Here is a 23,974-nt window from a genome sequence, read left to right on the forward strand (position 1 = left end):
AATTAGGATTTTTCACTGCAGTTTCTACAGGACTGTTATCAGTTTTAAAGCAAATGTAAGTCATTGGATTCCACAGAAGCCAGCATGTCTTCTATGGTATCGTGTCAGGCAATGAAACTAGATCTACAGTACAAGCTCACAACACATCGTGCTTGTAGATTGGCTATTAACGGTTATTAGTTATTTTAAGATTAAGAGTATTTGAAGTGGTCAAACTAGCAATAGAATACTTGTCAAAAGTGTCTAACATAAACCCAAATATAATTCTACATATTTGCTAATAGTTTAGGAATCACTGTGCTAGTGTGATGGAGCTACTTTCACACTGTTTTACAAATCGCAGATTAGGACTTCGCCTGACAAAATGTTCAGTTGTGAGATTTTATTTAGCTTTAATCCATGTGATATTGATAAAGATAACGATTATATGGGATCAAATGTCAAAAAGAAACCTTGATTTGGCAGACTAGTGGAAGTGGCAGACCAGAACATGTAAGGCCGTCTGGACAGGGTGATAATACCCATTTTATTTGTGCAGATTAGAACATCCATTGCACATGACATGGCCCATCCAGCTCTAGGAACTGTAAATACAGTGGTCACCTCAAGTTATGCATAAGCAATTATCTCTTTAAAGCATAATAGATTTAAATGAAACTGTGATTTTCTAATGTTAACATTCAACATTGGGTGCTTGTTTTTGATCAGGCGTAGAACTTGTATGCATTGTTTTGAATACTTGGGTTGAGATTATAAGAAAAGTAGCCAACTTCTCATTTGTGCCCCAACATATATGCAGTATGCACATATTAAAAATAATCATTCAAGACTGATAGGATATATTTATTTACATACATACAAAATGCAAATACTCACAAACATCTGTTTTGCTTTCTTTTTACACAGTTTGTTTCTTATTAACACAGACAGAAGGCAGTACATTTCTTTTACAAATGCAAAAGAAAAGTAAGAAATATGATTACAGTGAACATGATAGAAGCCCCTTAATCAGCTCTGTGCTCCTGAATGAAGAATTGAAAGGGCCGATTAAGAACAGATGACAAGACATTAAGGCAAGGGCAGGGATACACAGGCCAAAATAAGGGAACTAAACACTTTGAAAATCCATCCTTTCTAGTGAAAGATTAGTGATTAAAAAGAATGGACTAGAGAAAGATGCGATCTCTACTCCAACAAGGTGACAAACTGTGGAGGCCAGATGAGAATGCAAAAGACAGCTTCTAACTTAGGTCCTTCTGGGTATGACACTTGACACTGAAAGTATATATATACATATAAGCGTATTAATCTTCATGGTTTTATTTATGAATGTCCAGTTACCAGCTACTGTATTTTGGTCATTCAATAATGACACAAACAGATTTGCAAGTATTTCCTAGTGAGCAAGTAGTTTGTGTTCAAAACAAAAACAAAAGTATAATCTGCTTTGAGAGACCCATATGGTTGTAAGCAAATTTAAAATGTAATGTTCTTTAACAGCAGGTTACTGCTGATTAGAGGACCATGGCCGGAGACTTATTTTTCTCTGCATGAAAAAGAGCAAACATTTTTGTAATGGCATCACCCACACGAACACACCAACAAAATACTTGAAATGTTAGGGGGAGGGGGAAACAAAAAAACACATTAGGATTTCAGAATAATACATTTACATCACTATGTGGTGGACTTATATAAAAATTACTATTAGAAATAAACACAAGTGAAGTACTCTCCCATCACACAGTCACGGTTTGAAAACATTTGTAATTCACACATTATTTTGACACTTGAAAAAAAGTTTGCTTTTTTGACACATTTCATCCCTCAGTTTTTTTCTCCTTTGCGCTGAGGACACGAACTTGACGGCCATTTTGTTCAGAGCAGCGTGCTCCCCAAAATTCTGTGCAAACATTCAATGCATATCCATATGGTAAACATCATAATTTCTTTTATATATATGTATATATATATATATATATATATTTATCTCTATCTATAGAACATGACTTTCCGCAAGTTATGGCAGTACTGTCACACACACATTTTGTCTTCAAGACAAAATTAGACACAAAAGACAACTGCACTGCTTTTAACTTTTCAGATTTTTTTTTAAAGAATGCACGACATCTTCCACTAGTTACCTTTATTGAGTCATTGTATGTGTTATTATTTGTCGAGTTATTTACAAACTGATCTAAAAAGTCAAAATCCACTGAAAAGTGACTTCCTTTGAATGTGATGCAATATCATATTAATCAAAGACCTCAGAGCCCTGAAAATGTAAAAAAATACAAGAAAGGGGCATCACTTGCATTTTCTTTTCAGTGATTCATTCAAAAGCAAAATAATATTTATGTGGGCTTTAAGTAACATCTATAGAAACTTTGGATGAGACTGGATGGTCAATAGGTCAGATTGAAAATTCTTACATCATGCCTTAGCACCAATAGTACAGAGGACTAAATATCCCCAACATTAGGTCCAGTACTGATCTCTGTGCATGCTCCAAGGCCACTAGAACGTTCTGAAAAGAAATAACATTGCATACCTCATAAACAAGTAAACATTGTGTGCAAACCATCAAAAAAAAAAATCAACCGTTCACCAAGATGAAGCTCTTCTCTCTCTCGCTCCCTCTCTCATCCTAAATTGAGAACTATTTGTGAGAAACTACGAGCTTCCCACATTAAATATTGACCCAAACGGGAGAATTATGTCAAAGTTCAGGCTAGGATTCACTGCCAGAAATCCTGTACAAACCCCCATTTTATGCCTGTAACCCAACCGCAGAAAATGCAATGAAACTCACCTAGAGCCAAATAATCCTGACAGATCCACAACTCTAAGCTGTGAAAGGAAATATTAGAACATGCACCCTTCCTTTTTTGGTTTAAAGCAGTGACTTCCACCCGTTGCGGTTATTTCTAGCCAGTCTCAATCTACCAGCAAGAAGAAACAACTTGGCAATAATACAGCCATTGGGTCCCTACCCACTACATTGGAAACACTGGCAAAAGAAAACATAATGCAAAAATGTATCTATAGTACATGCCTCCACACTCACCCACTGGAGCATTTCTCCCTTCCTGTCTGCTCAGAAAGCAGAAGTTTCCCACATTCCACCCAGACAGAAAGTGCTTTCCTGCGCCAAATAAGGACTGAAACTGACCCAGTTTTTTTGTTTTCCTTCTTGAACTCAACCAGTTTGTCAGAAGAAGTTAAGGACCACAGAAACACAAACACCGAACATGTTTTTTGCTGGACCTGAAGGCTAGTAATATCTACTCTAAATGAAGCACTACACAAGAGCCCGACCGATTCCATATTTTTGGGTCCGATGCTGATCCCGACTTTGGAGAGTCGTAAAAACCACTGATTACCAGTTTTGACTGATATTTTGTTAAAAAGTGTAACATTATCGAATCAATCAGAAAAACCTAGATTTGATTTGATCACCATTTGAGAATATGACATTTATACGCAAAAAAAACTAAAAACAATAGACACGAATAACGTTTTTGTTAAACGGCTGATCTACAAGCTCACAATGCATTGCAAGATATTGTGAGCTTGTAGATCTGCTATTTTTGAAAACTTTTGAAAATGTTTGGCTATAGTGACATGCCCAAAATAGGGACACCAGGTTAAAAGTGGTTAAAAATCGGGACACGTCGGCTGCATAATTGAAAATACTGATGTTCAAAAAGTCAGAATGGCCGATATATCAGCTAAACCGATACATCGGTCTGGCTCTACACTAAACAGTGTAGACATACGATACATGGGGCAGAAAAGTACTTATGCCATGAGAGACCCTCCCATGGTAGTAGGGAAGCACCCCACCACATGTGGAGGGGTTTGAAGACGGGTGGGTGGGTTGATCTGAACATGGGGCTGGTGTTTTTTTATTTCTTTTTTATCAGAGGTCGGACATCAGCATGACTCCTCCAGGGCGTTGACCACCTGCTCCAGGATATCGGGGCAGTAGTCTGCGATCTGCTGCAGTACAGAGTTGGCATACTCCTGCAGGTCCCCACTCTCCCTCTCACACACCTCCAGCTCACGCTCCAGCTAGGAGAGGGCAGAGAGTGTGTCAGTTCAGAGCTGTGATGTTAAACGGTTTCACCCACAAACGCGCACCTCTAGGGATGCACGTCATATGGGTCCGATGCCGATCCCGAGTCCTGAACCGCTGATTACCGACGTTTTGACCGATGCTTTGTCAAAAACAGCGCCATTATTTTATTAAAGTTTTTGTTTGAGAACATCTAATATACGCAAAATCTGAATCACAGGACTACAAATACCATCATAGTGTGGATTGATTTGAAATAGTCCCTTTAGAAAAGATCGATTGACTTATTCGGGTAAGTGTTTCAGGTAAGTTCAGCAACGCTTTAATAATTTGGACAAAATGTAAAAAAAAGAAATAAAATGTAAAAGTTAAAAACAAAGCTATTAACAGGAAAATTGTCTATATTTGTGCAATTCTGTTGTTAAGCCGTGACGTTGCGCCCCGTCAGAATAACTTCCGGGTGTGTATTTTGCCAATATACGCAGTGCTGTGTCCCTTGCTGTTTTAACAGATCTGAGACTAAAATACGACTAAAGTGTTATTCTACCGCTTTCCTGGCAACGACAAAGAGAAGAGGAAATCGTTATTTTATATATATCTATATATAAATATATATAAATACATATACAAAATTAATATAATAATGTTAATGATAATAATAATAATAAATAAATATGTATATAAATATATAGATTAGCCTACTTTTTACTGTCTATGATATTAGCATTAAGACCCTTTTTAACTCTCAATGGTTCATTTTTGAAAAAGGAGGTTATTGTAAAAAGATTTACGGGTTCCCACATATTTGTTTACAATGAAGCATGGACGGCGCTGGTGCCTTTTGGACCCGGAAGTGACGTCGGACTGCAAAATGACGTCAGACTTAAAAACCGAAAAAAACCGTACTAAATATTGGCTGAAGCTATGAATAGACAAAGACATGTATTGATTGAACCTTTCGAACATTTACATATGACAGTCCATATAGAAATTGTAGCATTTTACAGGTATATTTAAAAGGTTTTGCCAATATCATGCACCACTAGCCTGTGTGTGTGTGTGTGTGTGTGTGTGTGTGTGTGTGTGTGTGTGTGTGTGTGTGTGTGTGTGTGTGTGTGTGTGTGTGTGTGTGTGTGTGTGTGTGTGTGTGTGTGTGAGAGAGAGACAGACAGACAGAGACATAGACAGAGACAGAGACATAGACAGAGACAGAGAGACAGAGAGACAGAGAGACAGAGAGACAGAGAGACAGAGAGACAGAGAGACAGAGACAGAGAGAGAGCTCCAATACCTGTTCAATAGTCATCTTCTGAAGTTCTTCCTCCCAGGCTGGGGGCTCGCTGTGGTGATAGTGAGAGGGTGGGGTCAGCTGGCTGAGGATGCTGGGGTCACGGTCGTGGCAGAGGTCTGTCAGGTGGGCGATGTAGAGCTTGAGCTTACTGCGGTTTTGGGACAGGGCTAGAAGAGGGGGGATCATCTGCGGGTTCGGAGGGGTGGGTAAGAATGGATGGAGTGGCGGAGAAGGAGAGAGAGCAAAGGGAAGTGAGAATCAGAGTAAGGATTAGGAAGTAGAAAATAAGGAAATAAGGGATTAAGATGAAAATCGAGCACCAGGTCCCACTTACATAAGAACACAAACATCTGATCATATTCAACACAACTGAAATGGTATTCACATCACAAAAACAAAGCAGCAGCATCGGCATGCATGGACGGACAGTCTCTGGCGTCAACCCCATGCTACTTAAACTGATCTTTCACAAACACAACATCTGAATTGTGCTTGTCAATTAGCACATTTCTGTAAACTGACATTTCTTAAATTTCCACATGTGCAATTCACAACACATATCTATACATGTGTTGTAAATAAAAATAAACATTTACAGAGTTATACGAGTGATAAAAGAGTGTAATAGAGGCTATTTTGCATAGATATGAATATAGGTATGTCTTGAGATTTTGACTTGGGCCTTGGGCACAAAATGTTTGAAACCCACTGATCTATACCGTGTCAGTAGTGCTTTTGCAGAGACACACCGAGCCGGGCACAAAGTCATCTCACTCTGAACTTGTGGGTGCACACTGCACAGACAACCTCCAATGATCCCTTCCACACCAGCCATTAACCACTTGAACCCCAGCATGCCTATTCATGGCCGTACTTTTGACGAAAATAGCTGATCTACAAATTCACAACGCATCACAACACGATGAGTTGTGAGCTTGTAGATTGGTTATTTTCAGCAAAGGGATTCGATGAAGAGGGCTACGTATATTAGCGGATCTAGGATAGAACCCTGGGGGACTCCGGTCAAATAAGTATATAGGGTTTTAAAAACAGCAATCAGGTTAAAACAGTGTTAAGGCACTAGACAAGTAGTGGTGCATGTTTTAACGTCCTTGATGGCTGTGCTTTGCTCTCACAGAAATTCCAAATGAACACACAAGCACGATACCAACGACACCCACATCCAACACAAACACACCCAAAACACGACAGCAAAACAAACACAAATGAATGGAAGGATGAGTAGGCATGCCGTGGACGAAACAATGAAGGATGGTTTGACGAATCTGGCTGTCATACGTGCTCACCCTTACGAACAAAACGGCTGAGAGAGAGAGAGGGGGCAGGCAAAAGCTTGGCTATGCCCAAATACCCTCCTCATCATCCTGTTGGGCACAGGTGAGGCCAGTCGCAGCATCAGGAAGGAACATGTGGTTAGTGTGCATACAACACCAAGAGTAAGACAAGAACAAACAGGTTCAAAACGTAGACTTGTATCTGTTAGAGAGGAGATTGCGGTTCACCTGTGTTAGGACAAAGACCCTACTTCAAAAGACTGAAAACTAATACAAAAATATAAATTAGTCCTAAGTTGTTATCATGTTAATTACTAGTCACCTATGTGACAGAAGTTATTGGAAATCGGACAGAAGCTCGTTATAGTGAGTTGGCAAATCCATCCAAGCAAAATGGACAGAAAGAGTGAAAAGCTACCTGATCAGGAGAGGGCTTGTGATTGGTCTGGTCGGGGGCGGTCTTCAGGTGGTCATCCTCGTAGTTATCGGCCATCAGCTTCATGCGGTTCTGAGTCTGGAGGGGAGAAGAGGAAAACGGAGAAGAAACCGAAGACATCAGTGACCGAGTCCGGATGAAAAGGGTTTTAAGATGAATAACAGCCTTTGAACTGGAAGATCACAGTGGTTTAAACAGTGTCACTGTCATTTCCTTTCACAGTCAGTCAAAGGTGAGCGAGACACTACTCTGGTGAAATGCATTATTCAAAACATCTTGAAAGCACATGCAGAAAAACACATCCTCGTCACAACAGTCAGGCCATTTGAGGATGTAAAGAGTCTCTCCCCTTCCACACAGTCTGGTTTTATGTAGACCATAATGCCTAGCAGCTCTGCTCTGCATAATAATGTTTCCATGTCTGTAGCAAGATCTGTTTTCTCTTTTTAAGGAAAGTGGCAAATACTACTTTCATTTAAGCCCCATATACACTTCGTCGTAGGACGGATAGTGAAACGAAAAGTTTGGGTGTTTTGGGGGGGAATTGTTTGCAATTTTAGGGATGCCAGGGTTAATGTGGTTAATGTGTTGCAACATCTTTAAAGGATCCCTGCCTAATGAGCCAAATATGCCTTAATACATTATAACTAAAATACATTACATTAGATTTTTGAACAACTTATATTTTATTTATTTTAGAGACAGTATATTTTTACTCAAGAGGCGGGGCAATGCCCGTCGCAAGTTGATGATGTCATTTGTCCATGTGTGGTCTAGCCCTATGGAATGCATGTGCAAAAAAAAAAGTTTAAATATTGATTTGATGCTCATATTAACCTTAGGAAGTATTAAGGTGTTTTTTATTTTCACATGCATTCCAAAAATTCCATAGGGCGAGACCACACATGGACAAGTGACATCATCACTTGCGACGGGCATTGCCCCTATTGAGTGAAAGATGAAATATTTCTAAAATAAAAAAAATATTTAAGATATTTATACATTAAATTATAATGTATTAAGTCATATTTTTGGCTTATTAGCCAGGGATCCTTTTAAAAAAGATACACAATATGTTCACAAAACAGTACAGAACTAGATGATGACGAGTGTTTTTGTAACGTTTTGTTTTTTTTGGGGTGGGGGATAAACTTGTAATGCATTATTAATGTGCCACTCAACCGGAACCTGCTAGACAGACTTCTGTTGCTAGGCACTATGGTCTTATGCAGAAGCAGCAAATAAAGAGCCCCTCCTCACCTGTTGTTTAAGCTGCTGCACCAGCCGGTCCTTCTCTCTCTTCAACAAGGCCACCTCATCCTGGGTCTTCTTCTTCTTGGAGGAGGACAGCTCCAGCAGAGCAATGTTGGCGTCTTTCTCACTGATGGCAGCCAACAGCGCCTCCTGCCTGTGAGGAGAGCACAGAACAAATGCACACATGCATGGCATTTAACGACACAGGTGTACTGTAAAGAGCTCGTTATCATTTATTATTGACAAGGCGACGAGCGCCCTGGAAACCAAACGGGGGAGCGCCGGAATTGGCTGACATTTCAGAACCGGCAGGGGAGCAAATCAATGGGCTGCATCTTCTTTGAGCAGATGTGCTGGAAAATCCCCAGAACTAAATAGACCCGTTTGGGTCAATTCTTACACTCCAATTTAACACTCAAGAGTTAAATGAAAACTGAGGATTTTAATGTGTGTGTTCTAGGAGAGAGAGGGGGAGAGATTGTGTGCGTCTCTTACTTCATCTCCAGGACCTCCTCCAGGTGTTTTCTCCGCTCCGCCCTCAGGGTGGAGAGGTGGGACTCCTTCTCACACAGAGACTGCTGGGTGGAGGCCAGCTTGGCCCTCATGGATTCTAGCTCCTGCTTCACCTTCTCCATTGCCCCCAACAGCTCCTCCATCTGGACAAACACGCAAGTGCGCACACACACACCCACACACAAACACAGAATAGAGAGTAAAAAGAGATGAGCTGAATGAATCTGAGAAGAATGCAGCATTGACCATCGAATGCGTTTACTGACTGCCGGGGAGTTAAAGTTAAAGTTGACGTAAGGACTATTGGGGAAGAGCGGGGGCGGCTCTGACACAGGTAGCAAGACGTACAAAAGAAATGTAGAATTGAATTTGATCATTTCTTTTTAATTTACCTGGCATTTACTTCAAAGAGCACAACACTGCTTCCAATCTATACATGAGTGGTGTGCCACGATTTAAATTTAATGACCAAAGGAGCGGGTGAATAATTAATGGAATATATTGGAAGAGTTGAGAGTTTACACGCATAATAAATGTTGTGTTTATTTTTATAAAGTAAACAGCAGGTAAACATGGCAGCACTTAAAGGGGTTTTGTTTGCTGATCACAGATGGGGAAGGCGGGGGGGTCAAACACAATGAGGAGGTGGTAACCTGGGCTCGTACCTTGGACCACTTTAAGTGGGCGTGGATGGACTCATGCATTGGTTTGAGTGAGTGCTTCTGAGAGGCAGTGTGTAGCAGAGAGAGAGAGAAAAAGAAAGTGACAAGATACAAAAAACTAAAGCTGAGAAAGCCGGGAAAGAGAGCGTAAGCGAAGAAAGAAAGGATGAGAAATCACACGGTGGCAAACCGAGATGAGAAGGAAGAAAGAATTTAGAGAATCTTGGCACGTGAACGTAAATGTGTGTGTTGTCCATTTGTGTCTGTCTGTCTTGGGATCGGCTTTTCAAGAGGCACATACCTGTCTTTCCTGCTGTGACCTTGCTGCCTCCTCCTGTGCCAGCACCATCTCCCTCTCGGCCGTGATCTGCACACTCTCTCTCAGAGCCTCCTCCAACTCCTCGATACGTTCCGACTTCTGACGAATGTCGTCCTAAAAATATAAAGAAAAAGTTATATAAGGACAGGAAGGAAGGAAGGACAGACGGACGGACGGACTGAAAGACTGTCAAAAGACTGTCAAAAGATGCGGGTGTGCTGTCAAATGTGAGGTGAGCACCATCGCAGGATCTTACCAGCTAAGAACTGAGCCCCCACACACACGCCTCCTCACCTTGACTTGTTGAGAGTTCTCGGACTCATTGTCCTCTCTCTTCCTGGCCTCCTCCATCAGCCGGGCGTTCCTGCTCTTCTCCACCTGCTCCTTGTGTTTCAGGGATGCCACCTTCTTCGACTGGTCCTTCATCGTCCTGCAGTCGCACCAACAGGGGTACAGCATTAGACCAGAGAGGTGCCGGAGAGGCGCCCAACTTACGAGGCCCCACTATCGGTCACACAGGCCCCACTAAGAGTCAGTCTCTCTCAGAGTGGAGACGAGAGAGAGAATAGTGAGTGGAGGAATGGTAGGGAGGATGAGGCAGGCGGAGGTTTATAGCTCATGATACGATGCAGAGGAGAGGTGATGGAGGATGCGAAAGGAAGGAAAAGGTAGTGAAGGAATGCAGCAACATGAGGGATTTGTACTCAGGAGACACAAAGGTCAGAGAAAGAAATAGGGAGAGAGAAAGAGAGAGCATAAAGTACTAACCTGGAGGCCATACTGTTGAGGTGATAGATTTCCAAGTGCAAAGACAAGAAAGGAGGAGAGAGAAACAGATTCAGACACAAAGGAAAGCGAGGAGACAAAAAAAGACAAGGAGAGGAGAAGAGAGGAGAACAGATGTCACAGGTCTACTGGAGACGTCTCTGCTCACAGCGGCACATGACAGACACGTGTAAGTGTACATCCAAACGCAGGGAGGGGCACTGTATACACTCAAACCAACACACGTACTTCTCAAGCTCGCCGATCTTCTTGTCTTTGTCATTCTTCTCATTCTCCATCTCACGGAGGATCTCCAGCAGGCGGTCCACCTCAGCCTGAGCCTTCCCAGAGTCCTCCTTGTGACGAGCCACCTCCTGCTCCAGAGTGGCAATGCGCTCTGCCAGCTCCGTGTTGGCCTTGGCCTCCAGGGTTGCATTCTGAGCCTGACGGAGACCAGACACCAGTGAGATTAGCAAGCAGCCAAATCCAGACATTAGCAGATGAGGGATCCGAATCAGAATCAGAATCAGATGGGACAAAAAAAAATATTCCTCAATAATTGTCACACCCGTTTCTGTCCAATATCAAACACGTATTTAGGAGAATAAGAATTTCCTGACTTGTAAACGTCTTACCCTCTTGACTTGGTTCTCCAGTTTGAGACACTCCTCCTTCTTCTGCTCCAAGGTGATCTCTAGACTCTTCAATTTGGAGTCTTTCTTCAGGCCTGAGGAGGCTAGTGACGAGGCGTGCTCCTTGAGGTCCAACAGAGAGGTCTGGACACAGACAGACAAACACACAATGAACCAAGAACGAGACTTGAAAATAGATTTAAAATGAATCACATGTGTACAACGCAATGTGTAGGTATGCAGCATGACTCAGAAAAAAACTGTTGGGACTGAGGAAATAAAACTTTATTTCTAACACTGGCTATATAAATAGGATCCCATTGGATGATTGTGTGTTTCTGCACATGTACTGTATCTCACCTCTCTGTCTGACAGGTCTCCCTGAACTAAGCTCAGCCTCTCCTTCAGCTCCTTCAGTTCTTTCTTGCTGCAGTCAATCTCCTCCGACTTCTCGCGATCGTCTCTGTCTCGCTGGTCCTTCAAACGCTCAATGATGCGCTCCTGATAGAGAGAGAGAAAGACACGGAGGAGGAAACGATTTTACACGCCGTCACCGCAAATGTGAGAGTAACTAACCTCCCTCCAGGACATCTCACGACAAGCAGTACATAGCCAAGGATGAGCAGATCATCAACACTCACCACCCTCCCCAGCCACAACCTGATCACTGTTTACCACTGTAAACGTTAACGTAAACACTAAGGAACAGCTTCCACGGCCAAGCCGCCGGGCTGCTAAACAAACTGCTGAAAAATCATGGCGCATAGGCACTGAGCCCTGTCACCATTGCAGCCTTCTCCACACAGGCTGTCGCATTAGCACTATCACTTTATTTATATGGTGAACACACTCCTTTTCCATCTAAGTGATGTCTCTTACTTGCACAAGAGACTGAGGTACTCTGCCTTATGTCCATTTAATTGTTTAAGTAAAACACCTTATGGATATTAGATAATTTGTTATTTGACGTTTCTTATTATCTTTTGAACTGTAATTAGTGGAAGCTTGTATAGAAAACAATTTCACCCACTCTTTTACTCTTGTGTACTTGAAGTTAAAGAAGTTGAACTATGCCTGCCTCACTGTCACATACGTATGTTTGCCCCTTCTGCCTGCAATAGGTTGCACAATAAACGTAAAACTTGAGTAATTTAAGTTAGTAACATAATTAATCAATGTTTTTTAATCATAACACAAAAGAATTGGAGCCAAAATCTTTGAATGTGTTTTTGATTTTCTTTTACTCAGCTGTGTTCTGGGAATATTTCTCTTACAACATGTGTTCCTGATGACTGCTGTGAAGTTTGCCTGAAAATATTTGTATTTATTTGTGCTGTTGATCTACCTTGAAAAAGAGATTTAGTTTATTAAATGTCTTTGTCAAATGTATCCCCCTTTTCCCCCAATTTAGTCATTATGCCAATTTCCTGATTTCCCCACACACATGAAATTCCCTGCAGATTCTTTTCACCTGCCAGTGAGGACTTTCAACAGGAGGACATAACGCGTTCCTCTGCATGCGCTATTCTTCATAGTTAAACAACACCCGTGCTGACAGGCGCTTTTGACCAACCCATAGGAGTTCCTAGTGCAGCGACAAAGCCCTCCCCAATCGGCTTCCCTCCTCCAAACACAGCCAATTATAACGTCCAGCCAAGCCGGATGCACCGCGGAGGATTCAAACCCCTAGTCTCTACAATGGTGGGTTAGAATGTTACCCCTGCTCCACCCGAGCGCCCCAAAAACAGATGAGACGTACCTGGTTGAATAAAGGCTTATTAAAAATAAAATGTACATGCACACGCACTCAGTCAAGCACTCACACACACACACACACACACACACCTTCTCTGCGAGGGACTCCTCCAGTGTAGTCAGAGCGGTGTCTGTGTTGGACGTGTCCGTCTGCAGAGATTTGACCCTCTCTTTCAAGTTGCTCATCTGCTTCTCCTTGTCTCTCAACTGCTCCTGGAGGTTCTCTATCTGGAGAGACCAAAACAGCAGCACAGAGCCTCCGTCAGACATCAAACACAGCTTGATGGATGTCTGGATGACTTCATGTAATAAACGCACCACGAGACCCCACTGAAAACATTTACTGAAAAACACTGAGTCGCTGGTTTGAATCCGTCTGCCTCACCTTCTTCTGGAGCACGTTCACCTTGCGCTCCTTGACCTCCAGCATGTCCTTGAGATCATGGATCTCTCCGTTGAGCGTGCCTTTCTCCTCAGACATCTCCTGGATCTGCTTGCTCTTCTTGTTCAGCGTGGCCTCCTTCTCCTCCAAGCGCAGACGCAGGGCGTCCACCTGGCCAGGAGAGGCAGAGAGCATTAGCTGAGAAGGGCCCAAAAAAGCCTGGGATAATGGTTTGATGTGCGTGGTATAGGGCTGCAACTATCGATTATTTTCTTAGCGATTTTTCTATCTATGACATTTTCGATAACTTAGTCTCCCTGCTCTTCTATCGAGACATTTTGAAACAATCCGGTTTGGCACAAACTTTTACCTGAAGGTCAAATTTTAATTTCTCCCCAGAGCAAGCAGGCAGGCTCTATTAGCTCAGTGGTAAAGATGTCAGCACTTGCATAGGAGACCCGGTTCAAATCCGGGGTAAAACAGTGCAGCTTTAAGTCTTTATTATTTTTTTTACATTTAGGGCCAATCCCACCCTATCCCTCCGTTTTGCTGCAAAGACATCAAAATAAAAAACTGGGTCCATGATAGGGATGTTAAATGATTAATCGGCAACTGATAAATCACTCACTTGAACAGTCAAAAATATATTAACCTGTAGTGGCTTGATGCAGACTGTAAATAAGTAATATAATTCACACACCTTGTAAGCACTCAAGTATTGATTATTTCCCCTTGAAGATAGTAATGTCTGTAGGTGATGACATGTTATGGATGGGCCCGCGTAGTTGTTTTAGCATGGATAGTCCATGTTTTGCTAACCAGTTCATGGCTTACTCTCAATTAAGAACGCTTCTGTCATTTTTATTAGTCCCGAGCTAGATGTGTTTTTCTACAAAACCTAATATAGGAGTGGACGGAAGTGACGTCCGTCCATTCCTTCTCTCAGAGTCAAGGGATGATATTTACATTACATGGAGTCAGGCTAAAGCTGTTGTGTAGTGTGCACTAAGCTCATCAGAATTGTTTACATAACACTGCTAGTGGCTCCCCATTGGCTTAGACCTGTTGCTTATTTCTCTCGCAGAATCTGGCAACACTGCCATAGAGGCGAGAGGTGTGTCTAGTACCATAGCTTGGGAGGACGAGACCGCCCGTTCAGAGTATGGGAAAGTATCCCCATTGTCTTAAAGGACAGCCAATGATGAAAAAGTGTTGAGGAAGTGTTGAGAAAGTGTTGACTAGACTCAGTCTCTTCTTAGACCAGCGTGCTTTGCAAGCTGGTAAAAATCAGACCAACTTGTCTATAGAGATAATGTGTGCCGATTTGCGTGATGTTTGGACAAAAACTATAGGAGTAATAGCAAAAAATGTGTTTAGCAAAAATCGGCCTCCTGGTGGCGCTATAACAGGCCAATGTGACATTTCACGCTGCTCGGTCCAACAGAGCCGAAGATAAGCCGTCTACAGACAGACGGACGAACACACACGAGGACAGACGGACGGACAGGGGCGAAAACATAGGTCCGGCGACACCTTCGGCCTGGCGGAAACAATAATGACATTTTCCGATGCACCCCTAAAAAAAATCCATTCGTCCATCCATTATAAAGGATGAAATAGGCTTATTGCACGCTGACTCAACAATAACAATTCTGGACATAATGGGAATTCCACACTATCAATCTAGAGGTGTGGGAGTACTGACTTGGAATGTCCTACTCCCGCCCCAAATAACTAATTTGAAGTAATATCAACAACAATCAGGAGGAAGCTGGGGGATCCTTGGTCATCCACACTTCTAGTGAAGCGACTCAGTGGTCAACAGCAGCTCCTAGGTACGAGTGTGTGGGTCTGTGTTACAAATTACTTTCCTGGTTGAATATGGGATTACATTTCTCTTTGTTGTTATTTTTTAATCAAAAACCTAATTCCAAGACTACAAAGTTATGTTATGTGATGTGATTATGCTGTACCTCAGTCTGTAAGATGGCCGCACGTTGCTCTTTGGCAGTGAGGGATTCTTTGAGGACTTCGATGTGCTGCTTGCTGTCTGAGAACTGATTGGTGAGCGTCTCCAGCTTGGTCTGCAGACCCAGCATCTCTGTATCCTTCCTGGACAGGTCCTGCTTTACCTGCTCCATCTGAACAACCAGAACGTGCAGAGGAGATTGAAGAAAAATAAAGATTAGTTACCTGGTTTAACCTCTTGAGTTTCAGACCTATTTACTATTGTGGGGGCAGATATTCCGCCAAAATAGCAGATCTACAAGCTCACGATGCATTGTGAGCTTGTAGATTTTTGAGGAAGAGATTTTGGTGGGGAAAAAGGAGCTGACCAAAATAGAACCCTGGTAGGTAGGGTTTAAGTGGTTAAGAAGGTCTGTAACTCAGAGCACACCGAAGCTTATTGTACAGTACACCAACTAAATTCCATGTTGGCATCGTCCCCAACCTTGTTCTTCATGAACTTGGTGTGGCTGCGGTACACCTCCATCTGCTTCATCTCCTCCTGCCGCTCCTCGCAGCTCAGCAGCCCGTTGGACTTCAGCATCAGCAGCTCCTCCTCCATGTCCCTCAGACTCCTCTCCATGGAGTTGAGCTTAGCGTCCTGAGACAGAGCAACACACTGGATGAGAGGCAGCATGTAGTGTGCAACACAGCTGATACTGCTGTGGTACAGCCTCTTGGGGTCACAACTCACTGTTAGCATCTGCTTCAATGATATCTGACAATGATGACGATAACAATAATAATAATCTTAATCATTTTCAATATAATGTCACCATAACTAATAACTAACTAGCTTTTTTATTTGGCGTCCAGGAAAAAGATGTTCACTGTTTTCATTGTTGCGAGTCTGAAACCATTTATAGACATAAAAGTAAATGACTAGAATCGGAAAATCCCCACCTTCATGTCGATGACAGTCTGTAGAGCCTTGGTTTTGGTGGATTCCGGTGTTCCCTCATATCGGCGGTGCAGCTCCTGTTGAGGTAGATGAAGATGAACAGTGTGATGAACAGACGTGAAATATTGTCATGGTAGAGGACAACACAAAAACAAGCGTTTCTCTGGTTTCTTACCTCTCTCAGAGCCACAGTCTCTCGGTCTCTCTGGTCCAGAAGACTCTCCAGGTGGTGCCGATGCATCTCGGCGTCGGCCAGCCTTCTGGTCCGTTCCTGGTCTTCCTCTGAGAGCTTGGCAGATGGACCTGAAGGGGCAAAGATTTTATATATATATATATATTTCTTTTAATTACCATGTTAGTTGAATCATGATAGTTGAATGCATACAGTACATAGGGATATCGTCATTAGGGCATATTCTTTCTAGGAACCTCTGCATGTTAAAAGTCAGCCTGCTTTGGTTCTACATAAAAAAGGACCATACTCATCTTTGTTCATGTGCAAACAGCACAGACCCACCTTTGCTCTGCAGCATCTCCAGCAGCTTCTTGATGGACTCATCCCTGGCTCCCAGGGTCTGCTTCTGTGTGTCGATCCTCAGCTCCATCTCCTCCAGGGTCTTTCTCAGGAGGAAGAGCTCTTTGGCCTGCCGCTCGTGCTCACCCTGCAGTCGCCTGAAGTTCTCCTCGGTAGGCTCAGAGGTCAGGGCCAGTTCGCGGCCATGGCTAGAGGGGTCCTGCTGGAGCAACTGGTTCAGGTCCCTCTGGATCCGCAGCTCGTCCTGGAGGGCCTGCACTGTCATCTGAAGGTGCTGGTGGCAAAGACATAAAGGAGAAATGTTTCCCCATTTACCGTTTGGAAAGTCCATTCGTTTGTCTACTACTTTTGTTATAATCGTCTTGTTTTTTTTCTCCATTTTCTCCCCAATTTAGTCCCAATGTGTACTGCAGTCCCTGTTACTGCCAACAACCCCCCCCCCCCCACTGTTGGCCTGGGGAGGGTGCAGACTATCATATGCCTTCTCCAATACACAGCCACTTCTTATCATCTGACAGCGAGAAGTTTCACTGGAGGCGGCTCACGCCATTAGGCGTCACTAGAAACCAGCAGGGGTCACTAGAGAGGACGTGATCTAGACAAGGACGTGATCCCTTATGGAAGGCTATTTGAGCAAATAATGTCTTAGAAATGCTGTGTTTACACAACAAATGGCCTTCCATAATCCCTCGCCGGCAACCCACCACCAACACTGCAAATAGTGTTCATTGGACCACACGGGTTCACCCAATCTTTATTTTGATAAGATACCTAAGAGGTTGGCTAAGGTGATGGGAGCGCATTGTCAATCACGACAAATTCAAAACCACACAGAGATTACGAGAAACCGCCCTTCCCTGTGTTTATGGATCCTGCCAGAGTCTTGTGTTACGACTGCACAAAAGTCAACCCCACATGATTGAGGATTTATTGATGACTTGAAAGGCAAGTGTTGCGGCCATGCCTTGTGGACGGTCTTACATTTCATGCCCGGCGAAATACAAGTGGTGAAACACAATCGGCCTAGTGTACTGTTGCAATGTTTGTGGCATTTGAAGCCACGGGTACTTGGCAGTGACGCCGTGAGACCAACGCATAATGCTGTATTACATTGTCTGGTGTGGATCAGCTGTGGGCCGTTTCAGATGGCAGAACAAAGGGAGAAGTCAGTGGCTGCCACCGTTTCGCTCTGTCCGCCTCCTCTTCCTCCAGGCCCCCTCCCTCCATTTCCTTCCTTGTTCATTCTCTCCTGGACTCCTCCTTTCTCCACTCCCGTCCACCTACCGTGCTCGCCTACGCCCTATCTGTTTCTCTCCAGCACTCTCACCTTTCCTATCGCTAACCCCCACTTTCCATCACCCCCCTACCCCTCCCGTCCCCTCCACCCCGTGACTAAGGCTGACTCACTGCTGTGCCTGCACTGATCCTCCCCTCCACCACACACACACACACCTCTTCCCTCTCCCTCCCGCCTGCTCCTCGCTCTGGCTCTCTCTCCGCCTGAGGAGAGACAACACAGTGAGGCATTTCAGAGCGAAGAGGCCATAAAGAGAGATGTGATGCACTAACCATAATGATGAACAGATAAGCTTGCGGTGGGTCACACAACACAACAACACCACACTGCGCAAGCACAAATAAAAGCCGCAGTCCAGGGACGTCCACGGTGCGAGGAAAACTGTGGTTCAAACAAAAACGTGCACATGCCGCCGTCTCACAATCTCCCAAGTCTCCTTCGCTGGTCTCCATCACACCATCAGTTAATGCAGTTAATGTCTCCTTTAGACAGCTGGCATAATTTAGCCGCGCTGACGAGCAGCGTTTGCCAAGTTAAAAAGCAATGCTAATTTGCCCGGTATCTGTCCGGCTTTAGCGGGAAACGGAAGATGACAGCCATTTCACAGCAAGGCACATTTGGAGGCTAGGTAACAACAGTCACTTATCACAGAGGATAAGGAGGATCAATGTCTTATAGTGGGGATTTTCTCAAAAGCTGCGTGGCCAGAGTACACATCAGCCCTGCCAGCAGAGAGCCATACATGGAATGGCACATACTGTACACAGTCAAATATAGGCTCAGCAAAATTCGCACATACAGGCCCAACACGCAGCGCTCGCATGTGCATATACAAGGACAGACACATGCACGCTCAGTTGGAGGCCGGCTACATGAGGGGGCGGACAGTTACATGGAAGGGGTAATTACCCAGATGCCTCTGTGCATTTGTGTGTGCTCACGCCTGCACTTGTACGCGTGCGGTTGCGTGTGCGTGCGTGGGAGGAGGCCAACATGTGAAACCAGACGTTTTTAAATTAGAGCAACCACTGATTAGCTTTACGCTAGTGGGGCATTACTGGGAATTAGTCCATGTTGTGATTTCTGTGACTCAGCAGGAGCCAACACACCAAATTATACAGATCTACCCATCGACTCCAGTACATTCATTAATGGATTAGACCTCTGGCAGCACATGCAAGGAGAAAACAACGGAAGACTCACATGATTTTCTCAATATACTACGGATTGTAAATAGCACAGATCCAATACGTTTCCAGTTGGTCTCTCCTCAAAATCTGGATTCATGTTAAAATGGGATAAGTAGGCACTTGCATGTATTTGTGTGTGCTCTCAAATACACATACATGAAGAGACACAGAGTGAGAGAGAAGGTGCTGAGCAGGGCATTACCCTAAATGCAGAGCCAGCGTCTCTTTCCCCTGGCTCCTGGAGGCCAGGGAGAGAGAAACAATCATGGGGAAAAAATGGAAACGAGAGGAAGGAGATAGATTAGGCAAGTGTGTGAGAGACAGAAGTAGAAATAGGGCAAGGAGGCACGAGAGTAAAAGTCATACCCTGTGAGTTTTCATAACCTTTCCTACCATTTAAAGCAGTCTCTATGGACTTGGTATAACCCAGCTGACAAGAGACCGGAATCGAAGGGCATCAACTTCTTATTTCATAACTAGCACACAGTGCGACACCTCAATCTCTCACACTTCATCAGTCTCATCTCTCCATCAAAGCCGTGGTTATTATTCTCATTTATTTGATGCGAGGTGTCCCCAATCTGAAAAGAACTCTTGCACCGTGTTCCTGGAAGAGAGTTCCTTTCTATGGCATGCGTTTATAGGACTTCTATGCACTCATTGCACACGTAGCATACATGTGCTTTCAATGTGCCAATCGATGTGAAGAAGCTAAATCAGCTAATCTCTGGGGTAGCTTGATTAACCACATGCTCCTTGTGAGTTATGAGGACCCTGGTTTGAATCAGACTCCTGGCGTCATGTCTCACATGTCCCCCCCACCCTCAGGTTTCCTGTCTCTCTACACTCTCCTATCCAAATAAAGCAGAAAATGCCACAAAAGAGCTAAAATCTTCATTCAGACCCATGCACACGTGCAACCTTTAAGCATGGGCTTTTTTTAAATGCAAAGTGTGGTTCCCTGAAGCTTGTCATTTACTATGTGATTTATGCCCAAGAGGAATTCCACGCTTCCTTATTCTTAGCAGCAGGTAAACCACTCCACACATACCCAGCTTTAAGATCTTCAGCCTCACTATACAGTATATAATTTTTTTCATATCCTGGTGGTCACTGCATCCAGCCATTTCTAAAACATACAGAGATGCTAATGCAGTCATTAAACTAACACCCTCTTTGATCTCTTAAGCGTGAGCATATAGCTGCATAGAAGAGGATTAACTATATGTTCGAAAGCTCACTCCAACCTATGCAGAGGGAGGGGAGAGAGAGAGAGAGACAGAGAGACAGAGAGACAGAGAGAGAGAGAGAGAGAGAGAGAGAGAGAGAGAGATGAATGAGACGCAAGAGAGAATCCCTTACAGTAAGGTTGGTAAGCTCAACTGCATTATGAAACACAGAAATCATTGAATAGCATTTTCCACAAGCGTGACCACTACCGACAGGTGATAATAGGTTATCTGCGCTGTAATAAACGTGAGCTAAAATAGCGTGAACGGAGGAGCTCTGAGGAATTAACAGATACATATTTACTAAGCTTTGAAGACTTGCTGTGAAGACGCCTACTATGCAACAGCAGGCCTAAAAGGTTTGGCCACACATACCTGTGTTTCATCCTGAATTACGCGGTATTGTTCCTTCCACACAGTGATCTTGGAGACCTCGTCTTTTCGAAGCGCTCGCTCCTTCTTCAGCTCGGGGCTCCAGAAGGTCTTGATGGAATTCATGGAGGAGCTGAGCTTGCTCTCCTTCACCTCCACTTCCCGCCGAAACAACTCATTCTCACGCAGAACCTGAGGGATCCAAGATGAATATGTAACATGAAACTAACACTAAAAGTACACACATGACAAGGTTCTCCAGCAAAAACATTCTACAACCAATGAGGTAAAGCGAGCATAATGGCAGAGTGAGTTACCTCTTTGAGTTGGGCCTGCAGGTCCAATATGGTGTTGTCCCTGGCCTGTCTCAGAGAGTGGGGCACAGTGGACGCCATGTGGTGGTCCCCAAAAGCCAGCGCATCACCTACCATCATGCCCACAGCATTGCTGGGCACTGAAGTGGCAATGTTGGGGGTGCTAGCAGCCACCCCGCCACTGCCCCTCGACCCATACGTCACCCTCTGCCTCCCCATAGTCGTCATTGTCCCGCCACTCTTCGGGATGTGGTGGTCAGTTACCAAGGCAACCTCGTTGTCGCTCAGGTACATGGGCCCTGAGGTAGCATACGCCGCGTTGAGGGACTGTATGTTCTCCATGGACAGGGTTTTACCCCCCGGCCCTCCGGGGCCGCTTCCGCTGCCTCCTGTGCTGTTGGTGCGACGGTGACCCATCCGTGGCGAGCGGGGCAGGCGAGGGGAGCGGCCGGATCCCTGACTACTGCCGCCCCCTCCCTCTCTCCCTCCACTGTGGTTGGCTTCCCCTCTGCCAACAGAGCGGGCACTGCCGTACATCTTCTGCTAAGTAGAAGAATGGAGCTGACAGCCTCACTGAAAATCTAAGGTCTCACGGGTGCCAATATATTCTCGCCGGTTGTGTGACCTCGAGTCTCCCGGCAGCAGTTTTGTGAGAGTGTGTGACGGCGACTCTGGTTCAATTAGAATCAGCGAGCACAATGTTCATGATATATCGGAGCTCTATCTTCCTCCCCATTCAGTGGCAGGCACAGCTGACTGATGATGATGCTCTTCTAACCTGAGCTGTCTTCCGGTTGTCCCAATATACAACACTGATCTGAAAGAGAAGAAGAAATTCAATTTTTAAAATGGAGTCTGTCCTGTATAATGATTGTTTATCTGCTATCAGGAGGACCTATGCTGTGATGCCTGCCCTGTTCATTCAGAAGTCCTGTGCAACAACAGCGAGACAACTTGGGTGAATACTGAATATGGGGATGGAACATAAACAATAAGCATCCCATTAATAAGGATTACTGACCAATCCTTTACACAAAAGCCAAAGCAACTTTTAGAGTCACTGACCGGATCTTTAAGCCTCGACTCCAACGGTTCCCAGCAACACAATACAAATCCTGTGTTCATTTATCCATTTGTAACACTGATAAGAGTACAAATGTAACCAAGTGGATCCGCACGGGTCAATTTGGTTACATTTGTACACTTATCGGTGTTTCAAATGATACATAACGTACATTGCTACACTTTCGGAGTTAAATGAACACTGAGGATTTATTTTTGCAACAAACCCACCACAGGCTTCTCAGGCATTCAGCTGACTGTCTGCGTGGCCTAGCTAGCGGCGCTACAGCTACAGCTAACACACATTTCACTACTACCGTTACATTACATGGACTCTCAATCGTGCCCGTTTAATAGCATCTCAACGGATCCGTGTACAATAACGATTGCGTTCTTCTAGTTTAACATGTCTACAGACTGGTACCGCTATAGCTACGGGCTATACGGCCTCTATGGGGAGGGGAAATGGGCATGTCAGTCAGTCCAAGGAAAGATATCCTCCCAGGTTACAAAATTAAGCCTACGATGGTCTTTTAAAAAGGCATCTGATGTGTTCAATTTAGATCGGATCAGTATAAAATGCAGCAGAATTGGGATAAACAATAGAGTATAGACCGTTTCTTTACACGATCCCCACGATAACGTAACGTTATAACGTTAAGCTTTTGCTTTGGAGACACCCAAAGCAAAGCATATCCCATTTTCCTCCTCCTCCTCCTCCTCCTCCATTAAAGGGCTGATCATTTTAGGCTACGCTTTTATTCATTCACACATCTCGCATTCCTCGCTGCAGATCGTGTCATTATAGCTTGGAAAGTAGCCAAATATAAATCGCAAAACACATTTGCGTGTTAACATTATAGCTCACGATAATGGAAGGTTATTCCTTTCAACTGAGTGGTCAGGCAGAATCTTATTATTTTTTTCGTTCGCTAACACAATAGCCTGTCGTGAAAATAATCACTAAACCAACTACCTTATTATCCTTTGCCCCCGGGTGGACGTCAAAACTGTGTCAATTTTGAATCCTGCGTCAAGTGGAAATCGGCTGCAGAGACGCTCATTTTCTTTAATTCCTCGATATGTGTGTATCTGATTTTCCCATCTTTTGCCAGTAAAAGCAGCGGCTCTGGAGAGCCAGGGCGCTTCAGTGACGTCAAGCCCGTGATGCGCGTTCACGGGCACTCATCGCCACGCTTGAATTTCACAAGCGCGGTCACGACTATTGGGGGAAAATGCAGATGGTCAGCAATGACCTGTCCTGTCCTCTGAATATTTAAAATGTTAATCATTGACTATTGTTATTGCGAAGAAGTAGAAACTAAATAGGGTGGCAACTACCGCTCTAGTTCTATTCGTAGTTCTATCTCGAAAGTTATGGAAACAAATTGTTTATGAACAGGTTGAAAAGTGTCTTGATGAAAAAATAACTAATGTACAAATTCCAATCTGGCTTCAGAACATCTCAAGATTCCACTGAAAAATGCCTACCCTATTTGAACAACCACATCAAACATGAGGTGAACGTGGGCAAATACTGTGGCATGGTCATGCTGGACCTCCAAAGGGCATTTGACACCGTAAATCACTCTATATTGATTGATAAGCTCAAATCAATCGGTTTTGATAGCACATCAGTGAACTGGATGCAATCCTATTTGGAGGGGAGAGAACAGCTGGTGGAG

The 23,974-nt window shown here is 44.0% G+C and overlaps 1 protein-coding gene across 1 annotated transcript; it reads right to left on the reverse strand.

Annotated features, from left to right (window-relative positions):
- Nucleotides 1-1,959: 1,959 nt before the first annotated feature.
- LOC308091281 (ELKS/Rab6-interacting/CAST family member 1-like) lies at nucleotides 1,960-23,428 on the reverse strand. The gene is made up of 20 exons (XM_080436760.1): nucleotides 23,266-23,428; nucleotides 21,231-22,044; nucleotides 20,917-21,105; nucleotides 16,808-17,099; nucleotides 16,466-16,593; nucleotides 16,293-16,367; nucleotides 15,835-15,990; nucleotides 15,356-15,523; nucleotides 13,386-13,553; nucleotides 13,091-13,228; nucleotides 11,606-11,746; nucleotides 11,249-11,389; nucleotides 10,863-11,056; nucleotides 10,143-10,278; nucleotides 9,831-9,962; nucleotides 8,850-9,010; nucleotides 8,361-8,508; nucleotides 7,083-7,178; nucleotides 5,370-5,555; nucleotides 1,960-4,074 (listed from the first exon to the last, which is right to left on the reverse strand). Exons 2-20 carry the CDS (start codon nucleotides 21,762-21,764, stop codon nucleotides 3,937-3,939), a joined length of 3,321 nt encoding a protein of 1,106 aa, XP_080292886.1. The 5' UTR covers nucleotides 21,765-22,044; nucleotides 23,266-23,428; the 3' UTR covers nucleotides 1,960-3,936.
- Between the last annotated feature and the right edge of the window lie 546 nt (nucleotides 23,429-23,974).

This window comes from Gymnoscopelus braueri, assembly GCF_963280865.1.
Source record: "Gymnoscopelus braueri genome assembly, chromosome: 9".
Classification (NCBI taxonomy): Eukaryota; Metazoa; Chordata; class Actinopteri; order Myctophiformes; family Myctophidae; genus Gymnoscopelus; species Gymnoscopelus braueri.

What these genes read in the sequence shown, in the direction of transcription:
- LOC308091281 (XM_080436760.1), bottom strand. Translation starts at nt 21,764, where the DNA reads ATGTACGGCAGTGCCCGCTCTGTTGGCAGAGGGGAAGCCAACCACAGT. An exon ending in TGAACGTGCTCCAGAAGAAG is followed by an intron (nt 13,229 to 13,385) that starts GTGAGGCAGACG and finishes TGGTCTCTCCAG; the next exon opens with ATAGAGAACCTCCAGGAGCA. An exon ending in GAGGAGGTCCTGGAGATGAA is followed by an intron (nt 8,509 to 8,849) that starts GTAAGAGACGCA and finishes CTCTCCTCACAG; the next exon opens with GCAGGAGGCGCTGTTGGCTG.